This window comes from Micrasema longulum, unplaced genomic scaffold (assembly GCF_059751315.1).
Source record: "Micrasema longulum isolate JH-2025_06_02 unplaced genomic scaffold, ASM5975131v1 h1tg000740l, whole genome shotgun sequence".
Lineage (NCBI taxonomy): Eukaryota > Metazoa > Arthropoda > Insecta > Trichoptera > Brachycentridae > Micrasema > Micrasema longulum.
The window spans coordinates 207,736-230,057 of NW_028277934.1; the positions used below are offsets into that span (position 1 = coordinate 207,736).

A 22,322-nucleotide genomic window follows, 5' to 3' on the forward strand; every position below is an offset into this window, starting at 1 on the left:
ATGAAATAATATGAAACAATTTCTTTTATCTGTAAGACAAAGTCCAACATGGCAAGTTGAGCAGTGCCACCTGGTCCGGTGCGGATTTGCCTCGGCGCTACAGTTAGCACAACGTACTTTTTTCCCATTTATCGGCATATGTGCATTTTCATCCATCCGGAGCTCTAGGGGAACTTGAACTTTAAAATTATTTGGTGCAGCAAGTAAGGTTTTCTTTTTTCCCCTTGTTGTAGAACTTGCTCCAACTAAACCTGCCACAACTGCTAGTCGAAAATCTTTCAATGACATGGACTTGATCGTAGTACGTGCTTTAAAAAGCAAATATGAATTTACAACGGTCATATCTAAGAAGTGCCATAGTATTCTATGCCACCATTTCTTGGACTTCCTATCAATTTCGTAGCACGAGTTTAGCATATCGAATTTGTCTACGTACCCCATATGCTGATTATAATCTTTGACCAATTTTAAACATGGCACATTTTCGGAGACTCTGCTCTTATTTTTCTTCCTACATGCTCAATATCATTGGGATTATGAAAATTGCTAAGAAACAGAACGGATTTTCTGTCCATCCACTTCAGAGATAAGATTCCACACTGGCTTAATCTCCAATCAGAATCTCCTCTTTTCATTGACTTATCAGTCGAACAACAAATTAACATTTTTAAACTCATCTTCATCGTCAGATGTCATAGAATCACGATCTGAAGGTATTTTATCCAAAATTTCATCAACTGGAAGAGCCTCAAACTCGAGAAAAATCCAACTAGTTTTATCTGAGTAAAAAGAAAAAAAATCCTTAGTGTCCTAGTGGTTTCTTATGGAACCACCTTTAAAAAGTGGCAAAAAGTTGTTTAAAATCAAAATTATTTTCAAATAAAAGCAACATATATTTAAAACTAATGTAAATATATAAATATTTGTAAAAACATACCTCCCATTATAACAAACACGTGTAAATATTTCAATTTGTTTCCTCTTCCAAACGCAAACACTACTTGCAGGATTTGACTTGTCGAAATAATGACGACATGTCATGTTTATTGTTACAACTATTTTTTATTTAAACACAGATGTCACTAGTAGTATATTTACTAGGGTGGTTCCATTCGATTCTTACCAGTACGCAAGGATTTTATTTTTTAATCGGTGGTCCCACTGTAGAACTACTAGAACACAAAGGGTTAAATAGCGTAAATATGCCCCCATCAGCAGGTTTTTATTAAAATATGCTTAAACCCGTAAAAATATAAAAAAAATATGCAATTCCGTACACAAACATGCAATTGCATATCATCCGGTCTCTAATAACTGTGGTAAAATTAATATTGTTGGCGGCCTCCGTGGTGTAGTGGTCAAGACGCTTGACTCACGCACGGAAGGTTCCAGGTTCGATTCCCGGTGAAAACACAAAAATTAAAATGTGATTTTTCTCAAGCCTGGGTGCTCTGTGATGTAATTCACCACTGTAATTAGGCCTCCTGGCCTGTTGTAGTGCAAAAAAAAAAATGCAATGCATAAACGGTAAATGCTGATATCATATTATGTATTGAAAAAATATCTACTAAAATGTTCCTATTTTATCTGCCAACAGCTGTGCTATGCTAGAAAGCGATGTTATTTCCTGGGTAGTCAAATACTCGGTGTCGAACTCCAAAATTGAATTTTATTAGAAAAGTTTTAGTACTGCATCCTGATGCAACATGGTTGATTGCTAATTGCTAGTATTATAATCGATTTCTCCATACAGTGTATGATGTACCTTATAGGATATCACTTAACTCGGTCATCATACTTACCAATCTAGTAGTTTAATTAGTAACATACAAACTACACAATGAGAAAGTTGAGAGGTGCTAATTTTATTCTAAAAATGTTTTCTAGAATATAATCGTAATTTTTTTTTATTGTAAGGCGAAAGTAAAAAAATATAAAACTAGTTTTGAAATTGAACACACAAATACACCCACCAATCTGTAATATTTAGGTAGTGAGGTACATGTCACTAAAATAAAGAAAATTAGAAGTATGCGGTTCCATATTGCGATAAGGGGACAATTCACAGAGGGCGCCCCCGGCGGGAGTATTTGGAGCAAGTGTGCGAGGATTTAAACTGCGCCTCATATACCGAGTTGAAAAGGGCTGCGGAGAATAGAGACCAATGGAGGACGAGATGCAGGACTTTGCTGCAAACCAATCCCCAAGATTGAAACTGCGAAGAAGAAGATGCGATTCCACTCTACAAGGTCTACGGAAGGTTGGGGGAATAGATACAAGTTAGGAAAAATTCATTAATTTCAGTACAACAATAATTAAATTCTATTATCATATCGCTTCAATTATTTCAATCTTAAGTTTACCCATTTAGAGTTTATCCTAAGACCCAAAATTGTATGTTTAAATTACATCAGTAAGAAACTTTAAATGACTCCCCGCACAATCAGCTAATAGTGACTTCTACCTAAATGCCACAGCAATGCCTCCATTATGTATAAATTAGTTTGCCAATTATAAATGCCCCATTGAAACGATGTAATCTTTTTTTTTTGAGATTTTTATTTTGAAGTTTTGAATTAGTTAAAAGTATATATCGTCGGGTCTCTGGCACAAGTTGGTAACTACATTTTACTAGTTGCGAGATATTGCACCTTTAAATTTAAAAGCTCATCCTAAATCTACAATTCAAATAAAACTGCAAGCTGAATATTATAAATTATTATTTTCTGTATTTACGAAATATTTTTATTTACTTTTTAAACAAAGATTATTAGTAAATATGTTTCTTTTTTGGGTGATACCGTGTGTTGGATTTGTTCCGACGTTTCAGCTACCATTGCAGGAGCCATCTTCAGGGTAAACTGGATCAAAGATTATTTAATGAAATTTATGAAGACGTCTTATTTTAGAAAATATTTAGTTACCAACTTGTGCCAGAAACTTGACGATATAATATTTTTTTTTAAATACTAGCTTCCTCATTTTCTGCAAGGGTGGTCATGTAAACACCGAGCTCTGAAATAGGTAAAATAGTAGCAGGGAAGAAATACAGAAATAAGAGTTTGTAGAAAAACTATATAATATCTGTAAAAATACAATTTTATTATTTACAATTCTTGTCAAATATCATTACAACAGCTTTCGCATTTGCCAATATAAAGATCTTCTGATAGACATAACATAACCAACAATATACACAAAGTGAGGGCATTCAATCCCACCAATAAATTAGTAAGATCCTTCCAATAAATTATTAAAATGACACCATTAACAAGTATCACGAGTTACATTGCATGGCACTACGGTCTCTCGGGAGCGAGTCGCCATCACATCGCGGGGGACGGAGTGACGTGCGCGCTGTGTACATGGGATATACACACTCGCGCATGCGATGACAAATAGCTACCGAGAAACCGAACAAAAATAGAATCTACACTGTATTCAGTAACAATAACCCGAATACAGTTAACAATATGACTGAGATAAAGCTAGAGGAAAGTGAAAGAAGCAACTTAATTCACTAAAAAGTACGAGCAAAAGTTTTAATTCAAAAATTGTTTGAAATAAAGATGCAGAAAAAAAGGACCTGTGTATTGCAGATTCCCATAATAAAACGATAATAATAACCGTTAGAGCCTTGTCATTCCTTTCCTTACTTACAAATAACATTTTATAATTAATTCATGTACATAAATATATATATATGTGTCTCAAAGTGGTTTTCAATTATACTTTTGCAAAGGCACTCCAATCTTATGTTAAAAATGGCGCGTATTAACCGTTCCGATCCGCTTCTAATATAACCGAGGTCAGCAGTCGACTAGCGGAGTCGGGGGGAAGATGATATGTGGGATTATTGTACGGAGGAAGCGGGAACTACGAGCTCAATATACATATCACATAGGTAGAACATCAGGTACACGAGTCCAGAACTAACCAGCGGCCGGTTAATACGCAACCTGTCCACTGACGACGGGGAATTACTAACGAAACTACACATCAGAGGTATTAAAATATATATATATATATATATATGCGTATTTACATAACCACTCTGGACTCTGAATAAAGTTCTCTTCGATGATTTACCCCCGTACGATTTCCATAATAATAAAAATACTCGCTCTATATATATTTATATATATATAGGACACTTTTACTTTACATAGCACTATTCGTAGTTCACACTTATATAATATTACACATTTTAGACAGTAAAACAACAAAACGTTACATGTACAATCCTTTGGCTTATCTACCGGCGGCCGCTCGTCTCCCGGCCTTCTGCGGAGAGGGGGCGCGGCGGCGGCGGCGGAGGGGGCAGGGCTCAGCGAGGGCGCTGGACCCCCTCACTCCGTCTTCTGCTTGCAGTACAGCTCCTTGAGCGCCTTGAGCTCCTCGATGAGCGCCTTGTTCTGGTTCTCCAGGACGGCCACTCGGTTCTCCAGGCACTTTATGTACTCCTTCTTCTTCCGGCGACACTCCCGCGCCGCTTCCCGGTTTTTCAGCAGCCGCATCTCTCTTTTCCGCGTTTGGTCTTCCAGTACGGGCCCTCCTTGTGACACTGCAACACACACCCTTCATGTTATTCTCTAACTCCCGTACCTCTAAACTACAGTATTTGCTAATACTACAGTTTTACACTCGAGGTGCGATTTGCACTATACACCGTGCATGCAACTAGAAGTGTGTTCTAGAAGTGTTATATTATTTACATTGCATTGCATGAATTTTAGCTGCACAAAATAAATCATATTAAGTATTTAAATATTTTTATTATGTACAACTTTGAGATCCCGGTTTGTTGGATTCGCTGATGGTGATTTGAGAACAACAAAAACGATTCACTTGTTAGTTGGACAGCGATAGCTGAAAAATTCTATAAGTGCAAATGTATGTTTTATTCGATATAATAAAAAAAAACAAAATAAAAAGTGTAGATAAGACGGGAATCAAGTAGTAATATATTTGTCTGTGTCCAGGTGATGAAGAATACAGTTCTGTGTGTGAAATAGAACCAGAATCTTGGACGAGTGTTTTCAACGTTACTCTTAGGTTAAAAAAACCCAGAAAAGGGAAATCGAGCGGGCATAGTGCAGTGGTTGGTGTATTTTTGCCTACCATGCTTTAGGCTATGGGTTTGTTAATAAGGTGGTTTTATTTTTAAATATTTAACTGACTTGAAGCGTAAGATTGATCACCTTACCTTCCTGTAACACATGATCGATACACTGCATGTACTTTTTAATGCAGTGACCTATACACCACCAGGTGCAAATTAGGGATTGATGATGAAAAGTGATATATTTATTATACACTCTACTCAACTAACGATAGCTAATAGGACGATGGGAGCCTTACCGGGTACGAAGAACTGTCCGTCCTGGCTGGTGGTGTACTGGACAATAGCGCCCCCCGAGCCGGTGTTGGCCATGGTGAGCGTGTGCAGCCCGCCCTCGGCCGCCTGCAGAGCGCCCGCCGGGATCACTGTAATACGGCCTGGGGTCAGACACGCACATCCGCACACCATTAGACACGCGTGGGCCAACACACACACACCTTAACCGTCCCTGTCCCCGGACATATCCGACTCCGTCCGATGTGCCAGCCCACAACATTTTACACATTCTGTTAATATGCATTCTCCCGCAGTTAAAAAAGAGCCATTCTATTTTGTAAGCGCTAACTTTCCATATTAAACTATTTAATTAATTGACTTTTGATATTTACCGTATCATTTAATTTAATACGGTTATCATGTACGCAGACTGGTTATGAAACACAAATGTTCCTTTGTCTAACTATAAAATATGTATAAAATGTACCAATGGTCCCTACGTATACTATCAAAAATGCATTTTGCGACGTTTACAGAAGGGCAACAACAAAGCTTGATATTTATTTAAGAAGCTATCAGATACTGTAGAATTGCCAAATATATGTCTATTGTATTTCACTATTATTATTTGTTTATTCATTACATTATAATACAAATAAAAACACTGCGTTTTCGACTACCTATTATTTATTTCATTACTGACTTTTTTCATGGAAAAAATAAATATTTGCATTCTTATAATTTTACCAAAGTATTTCAAATTTGGGGGTCGTTTTCAACGAATTGTAAATAACTTACTATTAGAACATGGAAATTAAGTTAGGGTAGAGTGGGGTTCGAACCTCCTCTGATCCGTGAGTCCGTAACACTAGCCACGGGACCACAACCCGATTCTGTTTCAATCGAGTCTATGTAGAGTACTATGTTTGTGGGAGTAGAGTACTACGGCGTGACGATTTATCACCTTCGTATTATTATGTATGACTTAAAACAATGTTAAAATTATTAGGATTTATATTCAAAGGAGCATGTGCAGCTCCGTAAACGTTATAAACAATAAGTGTTTAAATCAAAATATTTTAATTACATAAAATAAATGTTTATATTTATTTTTAGAATGACGGATCACAAAACTTACTAAAATTATGTTTGACCAAAACTCTATTAGATAAATAAAATAGTGTTAAACTTGCTTGTTGCGGTCTTATTTATTGTTTAGAAGAAACACAATTGACAAGATTCCTATTGAAATTTGGCTATCGTATAAGTTGATAAGTTCTTCTCGAGTCATTTAGGTGCTGGACCCTCTATATGCAATGAAAAGGGGTTATGTTCCAAAGCCAGTCAACGTGATTTTAAATAATTTAAGAGGTATTCTGACTAAGCAGTCAAATTGTACATTACCAATAAAGCATTATATTTAGTATTAAAAAAAACTTATTACTATTATTGAATATGTTTGTTAAAAGCAGGAATATAAATTTAAGTTATAATAATTCATCAAATACTTACATATTTACAAAAGCAGCCAAAAAGTTTAGTTCCAAAACAAGCATCACCTCCCCACTACCATATTATATCGGACATACATAAAGAAAATGGACATCAACAATATTTTAGTAACTTAATATTTATTTTTATCATTATTAAATCTGAACTACGTAATGAGGAACTTCAGCCCTACGGGAAATTGGATACAAAAAATGATTTCTTGCGCGCGGTAAAAATTAAAGCATTAAATTGTACGCTAAAATTTCTTTAAAATGTATGAACAAAAATAAATATATATTTTAATATAAAAGCACTACTTTGAATGACGTCACTGGTTCATATGAACCATCCAATGATATGAGAGCTTTGAAGGATATCCGGTTTGGTCACCGTAAACGAACCAATCGGATGAACTGTCATAGAACAACCTCTGACGTCACATGCGGAGTTATTTCAGAAATACAAAACTTTAAAAAATCATAGCGCTGATAATATGATATATATAAAAATAAAAATTTGGCTTAGTTTAATATTCCATTAACAAATAAAAAAAGACAAAAAAGCCACTGAACTTCCTCATTACATTTCACTTTCTTTCCATGTGTCTCTTTCAACAACTAGAAAGGATTTTGTTTTTATTAGTTGTTAGCACTAAATAGATTTTGAAAATAACATTTCAAAATCTTGTCGCGGGTTAATTATTACGACTAGGTAACTTCAAAATCGGCATTTGCGAGTTACCCAATAAAAACACATTTTTTTAACCTCCTACATGAACGCTACAAATAGTAAAGTCACGCATTTAAATCATCATAATATGATTTGCCTATTTGTAGCATTCATGGAGGAGATTTGTAGAATACAAATATGCACTTTTAGTGGGTAACTCAAAAATGCTGATTTTGAGGTTACCTCGTAGTAATTACGGCGTAATATTATGTTCTAAGTTTTGAGTTATCTCACATTACATAGATTTTTTTTTTAAAAATGTGATTCACATCATTAATGAGTAAAGAATAATAAGCTTATTCAATTTACTCTGCATTAGATTCTATATTTCATTTAGACAAATTAAAAGAAGTAACAGACGGATGTGCCCATATGCATTCATACTATTAGTACTTTAATATAAATAATATAGTGTCTAAAACCTCTTACATGTAAGATAATATTAATGATGATGCATGCAATGTTACCGCAATGGAAAAACATACTTTCTATCTACACTTTGCATAAAAGTACCGCATCGAGGCGAGCGTGCTGCACATTATTAGTAAGCCACATTTCAAGGACGGGTGAAATGAGGAATCCAGTATATTCTCCTGGTTTTCAATATTGCCACCGAGAACATATGTAGATTATCATTAATCATATCTAAATTGTGCAATGCAAATGTAAACCCACTGTCCACTGATTTCTGTTTGAGTTAATACATCTCTCCGGATGGCATTTGTCAGAATGGACGGTGAGCTAGATTAGTAGTGCGGCAGATGGGTCTGGCCGGTGTGAGTGGAGGATCGGGGCCCGAACACCAGACTGACCTGGGGGGAAGGGCAAGGAGGGAGGCGCCAGAGAAACTTCGCTCTCGCACTCCGATGAATTGGATTCCATGCGACCCTCTGCAAGTGCAACCGATCAATGTTTCCGACTACATCAAACCGTTTCTCTATCTACAACTTATGCGAACATTAAAAGGAAGGGTTTGTTCACCGACTTCAGAAGCTGAAATTGAGAGTTACGGGGTAGTTTGGCGCACGAAACTCAATTATTCCCCAAAACCCGATTGTCTAAAGGTCGTAAAGAACACAAGAATAGTATGTTGATAAATTGATCTCGCACCCATATTTCTTAACATAAAAAGGAGCAGAATGCCGCATTATAAATGCATACAAAACAGACAAAGGGGGAAGCGTAATAAATTAGTGTAGCGGTGGCTATTTAACCCATAAATGTTTCAAACAAACGGTGCAAAAAACTACATGCATAATAGAAGTCAAATATTTATAAAAATATACACAAAACATAAAAAGTCACAAGAACAGAAACAGATACTCCGGAGACAGTTTTACATTTATACAACTTAATTATAAACAATTAACTGCTACATGACAATAAATAATGTGTTCTATGAAGATTTCATTCCACAAGTTACTGGTTTTATGTACATATAGGTAAAGGCAGATTTACATTGCGTCAGTTACTGACTTCAAACACGAGGCAAGTCAGTGCTGACTCGGTACTGCTCGATGGACATGATCATAAACTGGATACGAAAATCGAAATGTCATTTCTCCAAATTCTTGATTTGCATCCGTCTGCCTCTGAGGTACAGATATATTGTGATAAAAACTTTTTTTTTTTCTTAAATAAAACAAAGGTATTCACGGTTACATGGTGGAATTATTACCACTGGCAATTTCTTACAGTCTGACTAAAACTTAATAATAGATACAATAATATTCAATTGGCTGTGTCAAATACACACATAATGAATAGTGATGCATGCGAGACACTTTCATTTTCAAAACTTTGATACATCATTAAAAATATAGGTATTAATTATTGAAAAAGAATACATATATATATATATATATATATTATCCGTACGCGGGCAGATTAAGAATCCAGTTCTGTGTGTGAAATAGAATCAGAAACCTAGGCGAGTGATTTTGGCTTAATGACTACTCAGGTAAAAATCATCGTCAAATATTTATAAGGTGGTTTTACATTGAAATATTTCTTTAGTACATCAGGTGTGCTATTCTGAATCCTCTCGCGGGGGTAGAGAAAATTTCTACTATTTATAAAAATGTGATTTTTAATTTTTGTAAAGATTTTTAAAATAAAAGTTTTAAAAAACATAAATGGGATGAGTAAAAACATATATGGGATGAGTAAAAAACCTACATCTAATCCCTTATGACAGAATTAGTAATGAAATGATATTCACCGGCGATTTCCGCTCCGCCGAGGTCGTTGAGGATCTTGCGATAGGAGGGGCGCCTCGTGAGCAAGTCTCGCCGCTTCTTGGGTGTCTCCTCGTCAGACAGGCTGTCGTCGCTGCACGATTCCATCTGCAGAGGGTCATTCACCAACCTCGGCTCAGGTTTGATCTGAATAATATTGTCATTAGTCTATCGAGGTAAGCCTAACCACCGAGCTCTCTCATCTAGATCAACTAGTTACAATAATAATAAAAAATGCATGCACGACAGGGTGATATTTTAATCAACCTAGTTTTATAGACTAATAACTGGTTTCATCGCTCTCGCAACGTAGTCAGACTGGTAGGGTTTCTAAGTTTAAAATATATATGCCCTGAAAAAAGTTTGGGTGATGAAACCGTTTATTGGTCTATCAAATCAAACGAATCAAACTGTCACCCTGTTATACATTAAATTATTTGTTTTATAAATTACTATGAACTTCCACCGAATTCACTGACTAATTTAACATTAACCAGTATAATTATGCTGCATACTGTATTATATAATACTGTTCCATAATTCGAGACCCTTCTGAATTAAAGTACATCCTTGAAATAGAGGAGGTTCAAAGGCCATTTTTACGATACTTATATCTTAGTATCGTAAGAAAATAATAATTATCCACTCTTGTATCCATCATTATTTCTAGCGGGGATGCTGGATTACAACACCTTCGAATCTCGACATCGAATTTTTCTTGGGAAACATTTCTGAAAGCTGATTTCCGGAAGTATATATAATCCAAATATACTGAAAGAGATCAGTTTGTATGTTCCCAATAGTTATACTAAAGCGAGATCTCATACACTGTTTTACGCACCCAGAAGCCATACAAATGCAAGCCGGAATTCCCTTATTAATAGGGCAATTCACTTGCTGAATGCGGCTTCTGCAGATAATATGGATTTATTTTTCTGTTTTCGGCAGTTAAGCAGCTGTCTGCTTTCTATTCATTAACTTGTAACTTATATTTACAGCCTGCATTACAATATGGGTTAAACAGCCGTAAAATAATTCAGACTACAATTGTCAAATAAATAAATACAAAAATTGCTCCACAGAGGAAATCTAAATATCATTTAACATTATAAAAGCTCAAAAATTAAAAAACTGGCTTTAATTTTAGCTGAAACATTATTTTTTAAAAACTAAATAAAGTCACAAAAAAGGGGTAAAAACTAACTCCTGTATTTTGCATGTATAAACATGTTTCAATTGTGATTGAAAATACTCTTCATGAACCATTATACACAAAATTTTATTAGGAGGAGCTGGGTAAGGCCTGCAGAGTGCCCCGGATGGTGTGTACAGTGCCGGCAAAATAAATCTTTAGACTTGTCAAGACGCGCAACATTAACGTGCCACAGGCGACCTTTTCCTAGCCAATCAACGCTCAGTTTGCTTTGACAGTGGGCTTTCGACAGTGAGGTTATCTGTACTTTCTCGATGAAAAGGCTAAATTTCTGTAGGAAATATCAAGACAGGACATCTGATAAGTGGAAGAAGAAGAAGTTTATGTTTAGTGATGAGAGAACTTTCAGATTGGTTGGGGGAGGCTCAAAGATTGTTCGGCACCCGAGTAGTGTGCCACGGTATGACCTGAAATTTACAGTTAAGACTGTTAGACACCCCGACAGTGTGATGGTATGGGGTACTTTCAGTGGAGGCAGGGGCAGGGGAGGTTTATACTTCCTTCGCAAGAATGTGAACTAGGAAAGCAAGCAATTATGATTATGTTTTAAAAGGACATTTGCTTAATTTTTGAGCCATTCATAAGTGCGATTATTTTATGCATGATGGGGCCCCTGTCCGCAGGGCCAAGGTAGTGACAAAGTTAATATTTTACAGTGGCTGGGTAATTCCCCTGACCTTAACCCAATTGAAAGTGCCTGGAATTATATATTTTTAAAAAAAGGTTCAAGAACTGCGATCTAGCAACATCGAAGATCTAAAGGAGCGCTGAAGACACTCTGGATAACAACGGAGTCCAGCTACATCGCCAGCCTTGATGAATCCATGTCCAAACAACTACAAATGGTGATAAGATGTAAGTGTGACATGACAAAATGCTAATTGTGAGGAAATATCCAGAATAAAACACTTGAATGTGAAGATTTTGTGTTTTATTGACCTTGTAAAGTTTTTTTGCCGGCACTGTATGGGGGAGCCGGGTGACACAGGATGTGTAGTTACCTGCAAGGCCTGCAGAGTGCCCTGGGTGGTGTGTATAACAGAGCTGGGTTTGCTGACGAGGATGACATTGGTCTTGTTGGGTAGCTGTACAGTCTGCATGTTGCCGGGGGTTTGAATCACCGACTGCTGGTTGGCTTGAATCACTGACTGCGTCTGTCCCGCACACAATCAAATACAATATTTATGCATTAATTTCAAACATTTATCACACTATATCCACATACTCAAATTTCTCTAAAATCGTACATCTTCTCGATGCACGCATGCCAATTTAAACATGTCCTCTATGTCTTGAAGATGGGTCGGTAAAACCGAAAGCAGTAAACAGAAATAAACCATTCAGTGGTGGAAAGTGGTGGTGCGCAAGTAATTATAAAATGAATAAATACTTCTAATATGATTTAAATATATCAAAACAAGAAACAAACGAACCATCACATATCTCCGTAGGAGTAGGCAAAGAGGATAGAATGCCACATCACTGTCTTTGCATACAGACTTCGATTCTGACTTTTGACATGTCCGTTTTCAAGTATTTATTAAATTTGGTCATGCTATGTCATTCTCGGTCTTCATTGATGTTTGCATCCATCAACATTTGCATCGTAAATCCTTTTAGTCGTTCTTGCATGAATCTCGACATTTCAAAATCACGTCAGAATATTGTTAAAGTAGAATTTAATATGGACAAAGGTATTTCATATTCTAATCGGACTGGTTTTAGAACACTTAAACATTCTGATGTAGCAAATGTAAAACCAAAATATTTTTAAATTATCCATTTAAGTAAACAGAAAGTTAGAAGGATATCATAATCGATATTTTTTTCTAAATACATATCTGGTGCTCAATCACAAATAACTATTGACATGCTAATAAGCGACGTGATAACAATTTCTCACCATGGTTGTTTATCGTATTCGCGATCATCACAATGGAACATATGTGAACACCTAATATTAAATGTCAAAAAATTTACGTTTCGCGACGTATAATCCTGCTTTCACATATTTAAATTTCACTGGTGTAAATATGGAAAATATTCCAAAACTGCTATTTTTATTTATTTATTTATTTATTATTTATCATGCTATTTATTGCATTTAGCCGGCGGTTGGCAAGCCAAATGTCAAGAAAAGCAGTCGCCATAAGAATTGTAATTTAATTTTCACTTTTTTGCATTAGATACTCCTTACTATTTTGCAAATGCAATATATTGTATTATTTTTTATGGTAAACGCTAATTTTTCGCCAATGAACTGTATTTATTTACGAGGAAAACAAAAAACAAATCGACACGAGCGTTGACTTAGAGATTACACGAGCGTTGACTTATGACTGCGATAACTTAAGCATGTTCATTATTGTTCATTGTGATCGCTGAAATGCTTAGCATGTTTTTAAGCACGTCGATAGTTATTTGTGATTGAGCTACTGGTGGTACATAGAGCAATACTTAAGTACATAAATCGAAACTTATTACAATTAATTAATTATACGAAAGCAGGATGCCTTACACTTCAGATACCAGTCTGAGGAACCTATGAAATCTGTTTTTAATCAAATATTTTACACCAGGAATTTAGAACATACAATTCATTGAATCACTTATAAATGTCAATAAATTACAACTATATAATACAGTTCAACAATTCGTCATGATCGTAGAACAACAACAGATGTGATTTTCTTCAACTTTACGTGAGAGCGGTTCACAACTTTTTTTGTCACTTTATGTCAAAATTTGATAAGTACGAAAATATATCACTTGACACTTGGATTAGTTATACGTATTAAATTTTTTTCAAACCTAGAAAAAAAGTTTTATTTAGCTTTTCAAGATCAAATATAAAAAAACATCAATGTGGCATTCTTCACACATCCGTCGTTATTCTACGATCCCGACGAATTAGTAAATGAAACTCAACAAACGAATAAATTAAAATCAACAACACAATTAAAATCAATTAACATGAATCTAATGCTAAGCCGTCTTATCCTGCAAATATTCTTAGCTTTTTCCAAGCATCCTAGGAAATTGAACCCGGGATTAAGCGATGATAATCGAATCGACTATTACACTACATGGTGAACTTAAAAGAAAAATATTAATTCCATGACCAAGTTTTCTATTCATTTAAAAATTAAAACTAGACCAGGCATAAGTTAGGCATTAGTTTGGAATTTTATAAATATACAAAATGGGCAATATTTACGTTTACTTATCTTGTTATCATTACACATTATGGACACCCCTATGACAAGTAATAGTAGAATTCAATTACATTCTAGGAATGTAATTAAATTATCAGCGTTCGAAATGAATCTAATCATGGCAAAATTTCATAAAAATTGCGCTTTATAATTTGCCCAAGTGTAAAAAAATAGATTTGATTCTTACTGGTCATAAGAAGGGGATATGATTTTTTTATAATTATCTCTAAAGTTCCCGGTGTCTAAAAAGATATTGCTCTTGTTATTAAATAGCCAATATAAACAACAAAAACTAAATAAGTAATGAACCATTTGAAAATTTCGTGATTATTTATCAACTTATTTACTATGGCCAATATCAACACTGCAAAATTAGTCCAAATTGCGCACATACTGTTTGTTTATTTAGTTGTAATAGACATTTCGTTATATTGTCATCTTAAATTTAGTTGTTGTCAATAAAATCAGATCTTGTTTATATTGTGAACCCTAATAGTGGTATCGTGCGGAACGTTAGACCGAGGCAGGGCTCACCTGGGCAGAGGGGGCCTGGGAGGGCAAGAGCTGCACGATGCTGGTGACGGCGTGGGGCCCGGCGGGCGCAGGCCCTGGAGCCGCGGCCTTCAGCCCGTCCCCGGAGCCTCCAGTGCCGTTCTCTTCCACCATTCCGTCCATGCCACGGAGGGGCGCCTGTAACAAGGGCCAAGGTCATCAGTCCCCGAGTTCGCGGGAAACGGAGCTCCGAGCGCCGATAACGTCAGGCGATGTGATTCGCGCTGCCGACAAGGTTCCACCTTCTACGCCACCACTCCGAGTGTTCCCGTATCGGCCGCGACGAACGTCGCTACGACGTAATTCTAAATTTACACTCGTACAGCCGGAGTATTTTCCGAGACGCCATATTCAAAGCGAATTCTTCGTAAACTGTCAACACACGTCGATCATTGTCCGCGGGATAACGTCCGCGGTGAACCATTTTTCGGGGGTCAATTTTTTCTCCCCGTGTTGGGTTGTTATTCTTCAACAGTGGATACTCACCAGTTACGTATTCCTCGTCACCGACTTTCTGTGTTCGGAGTGGGCAGACTGGATCGTACGTAGTAGCCACGTCAAATACGAGCTCGCTCGTCACTGGCGGAGAACTCCAATGAATAGCGCGTCATCCCAATATGGCCGCCGTGTTCTGCGCACGCGCACAACGAATTTGCCTTTCTACCGCCACTAACTCAATTTTAAATTCGAAATTATTTTCCAATATTTTCCTCAAATGTATACCCGATAAAATTACAATATTGGTTTCAGTGAATTTCTAAACGATGCGTAATTCCTTATTTTTAATTTATAACATCAGAATAGCTTTTGAAATTCCCGCAAAAGCATTTATAAATAAATTATATTCAATAAATACTAAATATCTAGTATTCCGCACTGGATACTAATTAAAATATTGTTTCTCGGTAAAGTTGGGTTCCCGATCCACTGATATACAATATTTAATACTTTACAATGTTAAACATTAAAATGACAATCCACTGTATTTGATTACAACATCGACGCACCCACTGAGTCAATAGTCGATCGACGCTATTGTGGGCGAGACCAACTTTAGCGGAAAACTTCTACTAAATTATAATATTCGCCAGCAATATAGAGGCATAGCAACGAAACATTATATGGTAGTATTATTTAAACGAGATTTTTTTACACCAAAAGAGATTTTTTCTCATTATTCTAACTGTATACCTACAATCACGAAGAAAAAAATCATATCCAATATTTACTTGTTTTTTTTTAAAAGGTACATTCGTACCTTTATTATAATTTATTTATAATTTTTATGCTTCTTTGAAATGGTAAGTAAAACTTTTTCTCTACTTGGTTAGCGAAAAAATGATTATATATTCTTGTTTATGATAACGCTTATCTGTTTATTTATAGGTATTTAGTATTTGGGTTTATGTTCGCCATTAATAATGACATTTCAAACTGTTGTATTCCGTCGCCTACTGGATCAAATTCTATATTTACTTTACAAGGTTTTTTTTTTTAAAGCAATATTTCACGTTTATGTTCCTTGGACCTGGAATAATAGAAGCGTTAGACGGATCATTTTACCGCCGTATATCGAATTATTTCTGTTATTATATTATGTATAGGTGTAGGTACCTATAGAACCTACCTACATACATACCTGTGTTCATCATAAAATAATGCGTAGGATTAGTGAAAATGTTTTTCATCTCTGTTGCAATAAAGTTACATTTTAATAACACTCCAGGGAGTATTTCGGTTTTGAATGTATTAGTTTAGTTCATAAATAAATTTATGTTATTGACACGATAGATTATTAAAAAAAAATACGCGATAATAAATTATATTTTTGACTGATTCTGATAAGATTCTCATTTATACGAGTTTATAATGTACCTACTTTTTATGTTGCATTATCTTTGTATTCTAAGATGGTGCATAAAGAGCTGGATTTGTAATCTCAACCGTGAACCATCTAAAAACTTTAGGTCAATCTGTTTAACACTTCAAACGCCACTATAAAAGATTGTGGTAAGAGCACTAATATGAGTTCAAAAAAAAAACAAAAACAAATAAGATTTTAAGTAGGTATATTATGTATTACAAATATAATATTGATTTAAACAAATACTGGAAGATGGGCATTGGATAGGTCAAAAGTCGGCGAAAAGATGTATGAATGTAGGTAAAGGAAGCGAGGTCTGTATACAATGACAGTGTGATATGACGTTCTATCCTATCTGAAACGGCGGGCTGATTTGTTGTTCTTATTTTTCTTGAATATAATAGGATTATAAAGGTACATAAGAATAACACTGTGTTTTAATATCCTAATAAATTTTGTAAATATACCTAATGTGTATTGTGTTCGGCACAAAAACACAATGAAAGAGAGTTCAGTGGTTTTATTTGCATGTTTTTATTTGTTATTAGACTATCAAACTAAGACAACTTTTTTTAAATATATTTTTATACATCCTCTTATTATATTTTTTATATTTTTTAAAGTTTTATCATTTTGAAATTACTCCGCCAGTGACGTCACGAGTCCTAGTCGGCGAGTCTGTTGATTGGTGAGTTGGCTTCCCGGAAACCGGAAATCTATCACATCGTTGGTTGATTTGTAAGAACTTATGACATAAAGTGGATTATTTAAAGCTGGCGCGTTCGCAAAACTTACACAAATGCATTAAGTAGTATCTGTGATTATTCATGGTATTATTCATGGCCCATGGTATGACATCGCACGCATTATGAAAATGATTTCCGTCTCTTTCGAGCGCAGACGCGCTTATGAGCGTGACAAAGACAACGGTTGCTAATGATATATGGTAATAAAATACACAGAATACACAGAATGCTTCTGCGTTCGTCTGAATTTTGGTGCGATTCTTTATAGTAAAAATATAATAATAAATATTCAATGCGATGGGTTAAAAACACTAGTTTACAAATATATTTTTTCATTTAATCTAATCGTGTATAAGTCGATCATCCAGTACTGGCGCGTTCACAAAACTTATACGAACACATTTTTAATACAGAATATTCCTTTAAAAAACCTTAATATTAAATTTTAGTTAAATGTGCTATGTTTTCAAAAATCCCTTTTCGATTAGAGTAAAACAGAAACAATCAGTTTTAAAAAATGTCATATATTTATTTAATAACGTGTCGCTTCCAAAAACAAAAATTCTTCCGAAAATGACGGCAGAAAACTAGCCTTTTTATTATTTAGTTCGCCGAAAATGATGAACACAAAATATAATTTTTAAATAAAAAATGTACTTGTGTGAAAATTAATCATACATTTTCTTAATCCTTGGCTTTTTTTTAAGTACACAACCCTCTAATCCAACGCGGATTTTTAAAAAGAAAGCACGTTTTTTTTATTTGACATTACCTTTTGAAAATAAACATCCTGTAGATTTTTAATGTGTTTATGTAAGTTTTGCGAACGCGCCAGCTCTCAGTAGTTCGTAGTAGTTCATTTTTATTCATTTTTTAAATTAATTTTCGAGATATTTCGCACGTACAATTAAATGCTCTTATTTTACCGCGTGTAAGAAAACATTTTTTGCATCTAATTTCCCGTAGCACTGAACTTCCTCATTTGAAGAAGAAAAAGAAAAAAGTGGAACATTCACCATTCTACACATACTTTATTTTATTAACATAAATGGCAAATCTGCCTTTTACAAAAAATATAATATGAACATATTTGGCTTAGCAATTTAAAAAAAAAACATAAATTACCTTTTACCCAAGATTTATTAAAAAAATTAAACCTAAAAATTATACAACATATTCAGTAGAAAGTTTAATCAATTTGATAATAAATGTAAAAGTCAAATGAAATAATAATAAATAAGTAACATAACAAGAAAATCGTAAATTTCTGTTTCATACAGCTGGGCGAAGTGAACAAAAAATGGTATATATTATGAAATGTATAAATAAATAAATAAACATAATTACCATTCACCATCTTTGAAAAAGTTTAAGCGGTTTATTCTATAGGAAAAATATCCTACACTATATAAATATATCCAATACGTGGGAATAACTATTGCCGAGTTCATGAAGTCTGTTCAATACGGCAATTCGAACATCTATATCCCTTTAATTCTTTCATCTGTTGATGTTTGTGAAGCTAAAGAGCTGAAACCTTTTTATTTATGCGGGTGAGATTTATCTAATTGAATTATTTAACCAGCCAATGACAAGTCATAAGCCCTGTAGATGCCTAGACTTCTATGTTATCTTCTCTAAAATGTTATTTATCTCTGTTGTAATATGTTAATAGAGCTCTTCGGGGAGTTGAATCCAGTCCTTGTCTACAAAAATTTGGACAAACTCAAAATATTGTTAATAAGTTTTCTGTTAAATCCATTATCTTTCAATAATCCGAAACAATTGTATTTTAATATTTTGTTATTCTTATTTTATATTATGCGCACTAATTACTATTGAAAAAAATATTTTAATTACAATTTCGAGAGGTGTAATCTGCTGGTAGAAAAATAATGAAACATTAGTTAGGTATATAAATATTTTAAAGTATTATATTCAACGGAAATATTTTTTTAAATGTTTGATTTCATCTCATGTTTATTTACTTTATTTATTTGACAGCGCGTTTTTTTAATAAACTGTATTGTAAATGGCAAAATCTGGTGGTTTTCTTACTTTTTGTGCGTTCTTTGAACTACGGATTACCTACTGAGCAAAATGAGATTTGAGTGGTAGGAAGCAGTAGTGCCTATCCACTGTCGAGCGCGGGAACTCGAAAATAAAGGCTGACGTCATTCCTTACTACCGCGAGGTGTGGGGTGGGGGGAGGAGGCGATTACGTCATGCGGAATGGGAGTGACCGTGTGACTAAACCATTATTTGTACCAAAGCAAACAGCGAAATATATTACAATAATAATCATGGTTTATTAACAAAAAATACAATTTCTTTATCTACCACATAGGTAATAGATTTCTCTGGATTATGTCTAGCTAGGTTCTACTAGGTTCTAACTAGGTTCAACCTGTTTTAATGCAAAAATAAACAAAAGCATGACTACCTACTAGTTAATTTATTATAAAGTTATACAATACTTAATTATTTTTTTGGTATGTGTATTTTTGTACATACACAAATCTGGATTTCTCCCGAGGGGGAGTAGGTATATATTTTTTATCAATATTCAATTTTTATTTTATCAAAAAATCTACCTCATCTCTGTAGGAATATTGATAAAAAATAAAAAAATACTTAATTATACCATTTATTATTTTAGAATGTTTTTTAGCGAGTTTTTCCATTTTTCTCTACCTAAATCCCGTAACCACTTAATTACAAATTTATTTTATAGGATTCGGGTCATGGTTTTGTAATGTTTGGGTAACGTATTGAATATTTTGCGGCCCAGAAACCTGAAATTTCTTTGCCCGAATTTAGAGTTTGTGGTAGACCCCATGACCCATCTTTTAGTTTGACTTCTCGTAGTTTTCCTTTTGGGATTTGGTAGAATAATTTGCTTTCAGTTTTTATTGATTTGTTTCCAATATTATAAAGAACATCAAATATCAACGTTCTAATTATTTACCCAAATCTAATTTTGAGCCCATTTTCTTTAGAAAACTTTTAAGTTGTATTACACTTGTGCCTTGCGCTCGCTAAAATAATAAAATAATTATTGGAATCGAATTGTAGTGGACGGGGTTAGAAGTTAGAGCCTCGGAGCTTTGAACAATAAGCCTACAACATTACCGCCGGACCACAACTCGATTCTGTTATTGTATATTATATAGTAATACAGTAGAACTCCAACTATCCGGATTCATGAGTGTCAGACGTTATTACATAAAAACTTACTTAAACACATTTAACAAAATTAATTGCTTTGATGAAGAAACTCACCGGCCGCAGCGCCCTTTTTTGTTTATTACATATATCTCCTTTATTTTTTATTTTCTGATAACGACCTGGATATTTGGCAATCCGGATGGCTGGAGTTCGGATAAACGGAGTTCTACTGTATTATTCATGATCATACATACCACCGTTTAACCAAAAGGGATTTTATAACATTATCATCATCATTCCACGTCCGCTCCCCAGTTGGAGCATATGGTGTCTACGAAGATCCTCCAGGAATCTCTGTCGGCTGTCAGCTCCTGTGCGTCTTCCCAAGTCAGGTTCACGTCCCGTAGTTCGGACATGGACTACAGCCGATGAACAGTCAGCAGTGGACGTCCAGGACGTCGAGAACCTAACTGATGCCTTGTAAAGTGGGCAAGCGTGGTTAAGGCTCTCAGGAGGCATCCGCAGTACACGGCCAAACCAACCGTATCGCCTCCGCTTGATGGCAGTTGTCACCAGAGTTTGCTGCGTCCGTTCTTTTATTACTTAATGAAGTAATAAAAGAACGGACGCAATTCGGAATGCCGCACAAAGTCAAACCACCGCACACCCAAGATTATTCAGAGACAACTATTCTCAAAACTCAGTATTTTGCTGTTTGGGGCACTAGTGAGGTGCCATGATTCGCATCCATAGAGGAGAATAGGTGTTATGCAAAAGTTATATAAGCGGCATTTGGTTTTCACTGAGTAAATGTCCGATCTCCAGACAACCTTCATACTGTTGAATGTGGCGCCTGCTATTCCTAGCCGCACTCCCAGTTTTTTTTTTAAAGCTTCCGTTTTCCGTAACATATACTCCCGGGTATTTGAAACTCTCGACCCTTTCGATGACTTGGTTAGACAGAGTGAGGGGATTTTGGGCATCAAGGCATGAAGTGTTACAACACAGTACATGGGTTTTTACAATATTGATCTTTAAACCAATGCATGCGGAGTACCTACCAATTTAGGCTATCTTCAGTGGCCTGAAGACCCGAGACTATATCGTCAATTATAACCGCATCATCGGCATATTCTAGGTCACGGAGATTTTGGGAGGAGGAGATGGATATTCCTCGATCTAGTGGAATTGACTTCTTCAGGATGAAGTCTATGAGGATTATAAAAAGGAACGGTGCAAGGACACAACCTTGACAAACTCCGGTGGTGACCTCAAACCAATCTGTGGCAATATCGTTGATTCTGGCTGACATTAAATATACCTACCTATATTATCAATATATAATAGCGATATGAAGAATGCAGTTCAAACAAACCATCAGATCAAAAGAGGATAGAACGCCAAATCACACTGCCTTTGCAAACAGACATTGCTCTCTCTATATTCATACATCTTCTCATGCAAGCACGACGATTATTCCGACATTTGACTGGTCCATATTCATGTAGGAATTTGTTGAACTTTGTTTTGCCGTGTCTTTCTCGATCTTCGACGTTTTCTGCATCTATCAAAATTTGCATCGTAAATCCTTTAAGCCGTTTCTTCGCCGTCTAAACCAAAGCGGCACTCTTTTCTTGATTTTGACGATATTGTCGCTAATGCTCGTCAGCTTATCCCAGCCTTATACAATGCGCAGATCTCGACATATTTTGTGGTCACTGGACTGGCGCCTGAAATAAAAGACTGATCATATTATCTTCACGAATATT

General features: G+C 35.3%; 1 protein-coding gene across 5 annotated transcripts; it reads right to left on the bottom strand.

The window, feature by feature from the left end:
- Nucleotides 1-3,055: 3,055 nt before the first annotated feature.
- On the bottom strand, nt 3,056-15,408 carry CrebB (Cyclic-AMP response element binding protein B). Of its 5 annotated transcripts, XM_088230206.1 has the most exons (8): nt 15,262-15,408; nt 14,758-14,913; nt 12,010-12,162; nt 9,780-9,942; nt 8,367-8,448; nt 7,220-7,242; nt 5,362-5,487; nt 4,206-4,564 (listed from the first exon to the last, which is right to left on the bottom strand). In XM_088230206.1, the coding sequence occupies exons 2-8, from the start codon at nt 14,896-14,898 to the stop codon at nt 4,350-4,352; spliced, it is 903 nt and encodes a 300-aa protein (XP_088086332.1). In that variant the 5' UTR covers nt 14,899-14,913; nt 15,262-15,408; the 3' UTR covers nt 4,206-4,349. The 5 variants fall into 5 exon arrangements, with proteins under 5 accessions (XP_088086331.1, XP_088086329.1, XP_088086332.1 ...); XM_088230205.1 differs by lacking the exons at nt 7,220-7,242; nt 8,367-8,448 and having other exon boundaries at nt 3,056-4,564; nt 9,780-9,903; XM_088230203.1 differs by lacking the exons at nt 7,220-7,242; nt 8,367-8,448 and having other exon boundaries at nt 3,056-4,564.
- Nucleotides 15,409-22,322: the final 6,914 nt, after the last annotated feature.

Coding starts and splice junctions, on each gene's coding strand:
- CrebB (XM_088230206.1), bottom strand. CDS start 14,898: ATGGACGGAATGGTGGAAGAGAACGGCACTGGAGGCTCCGGGGACGGG. Junction 12,163..14,757: donor CCCAGGCCCCCTCTGCCCAG/GTGAGCCCTGCC, acceptor TGTGCGGGACAG/ACGCAGTCAGTGATTCAAGC. Junction 8,449..9,779: donor CGGCGGAGCGGAAATCGCCG/GTGAATATCATT, acceptor TTGCACTTGCAG/AGGGTCGCATGGAATCCAAT.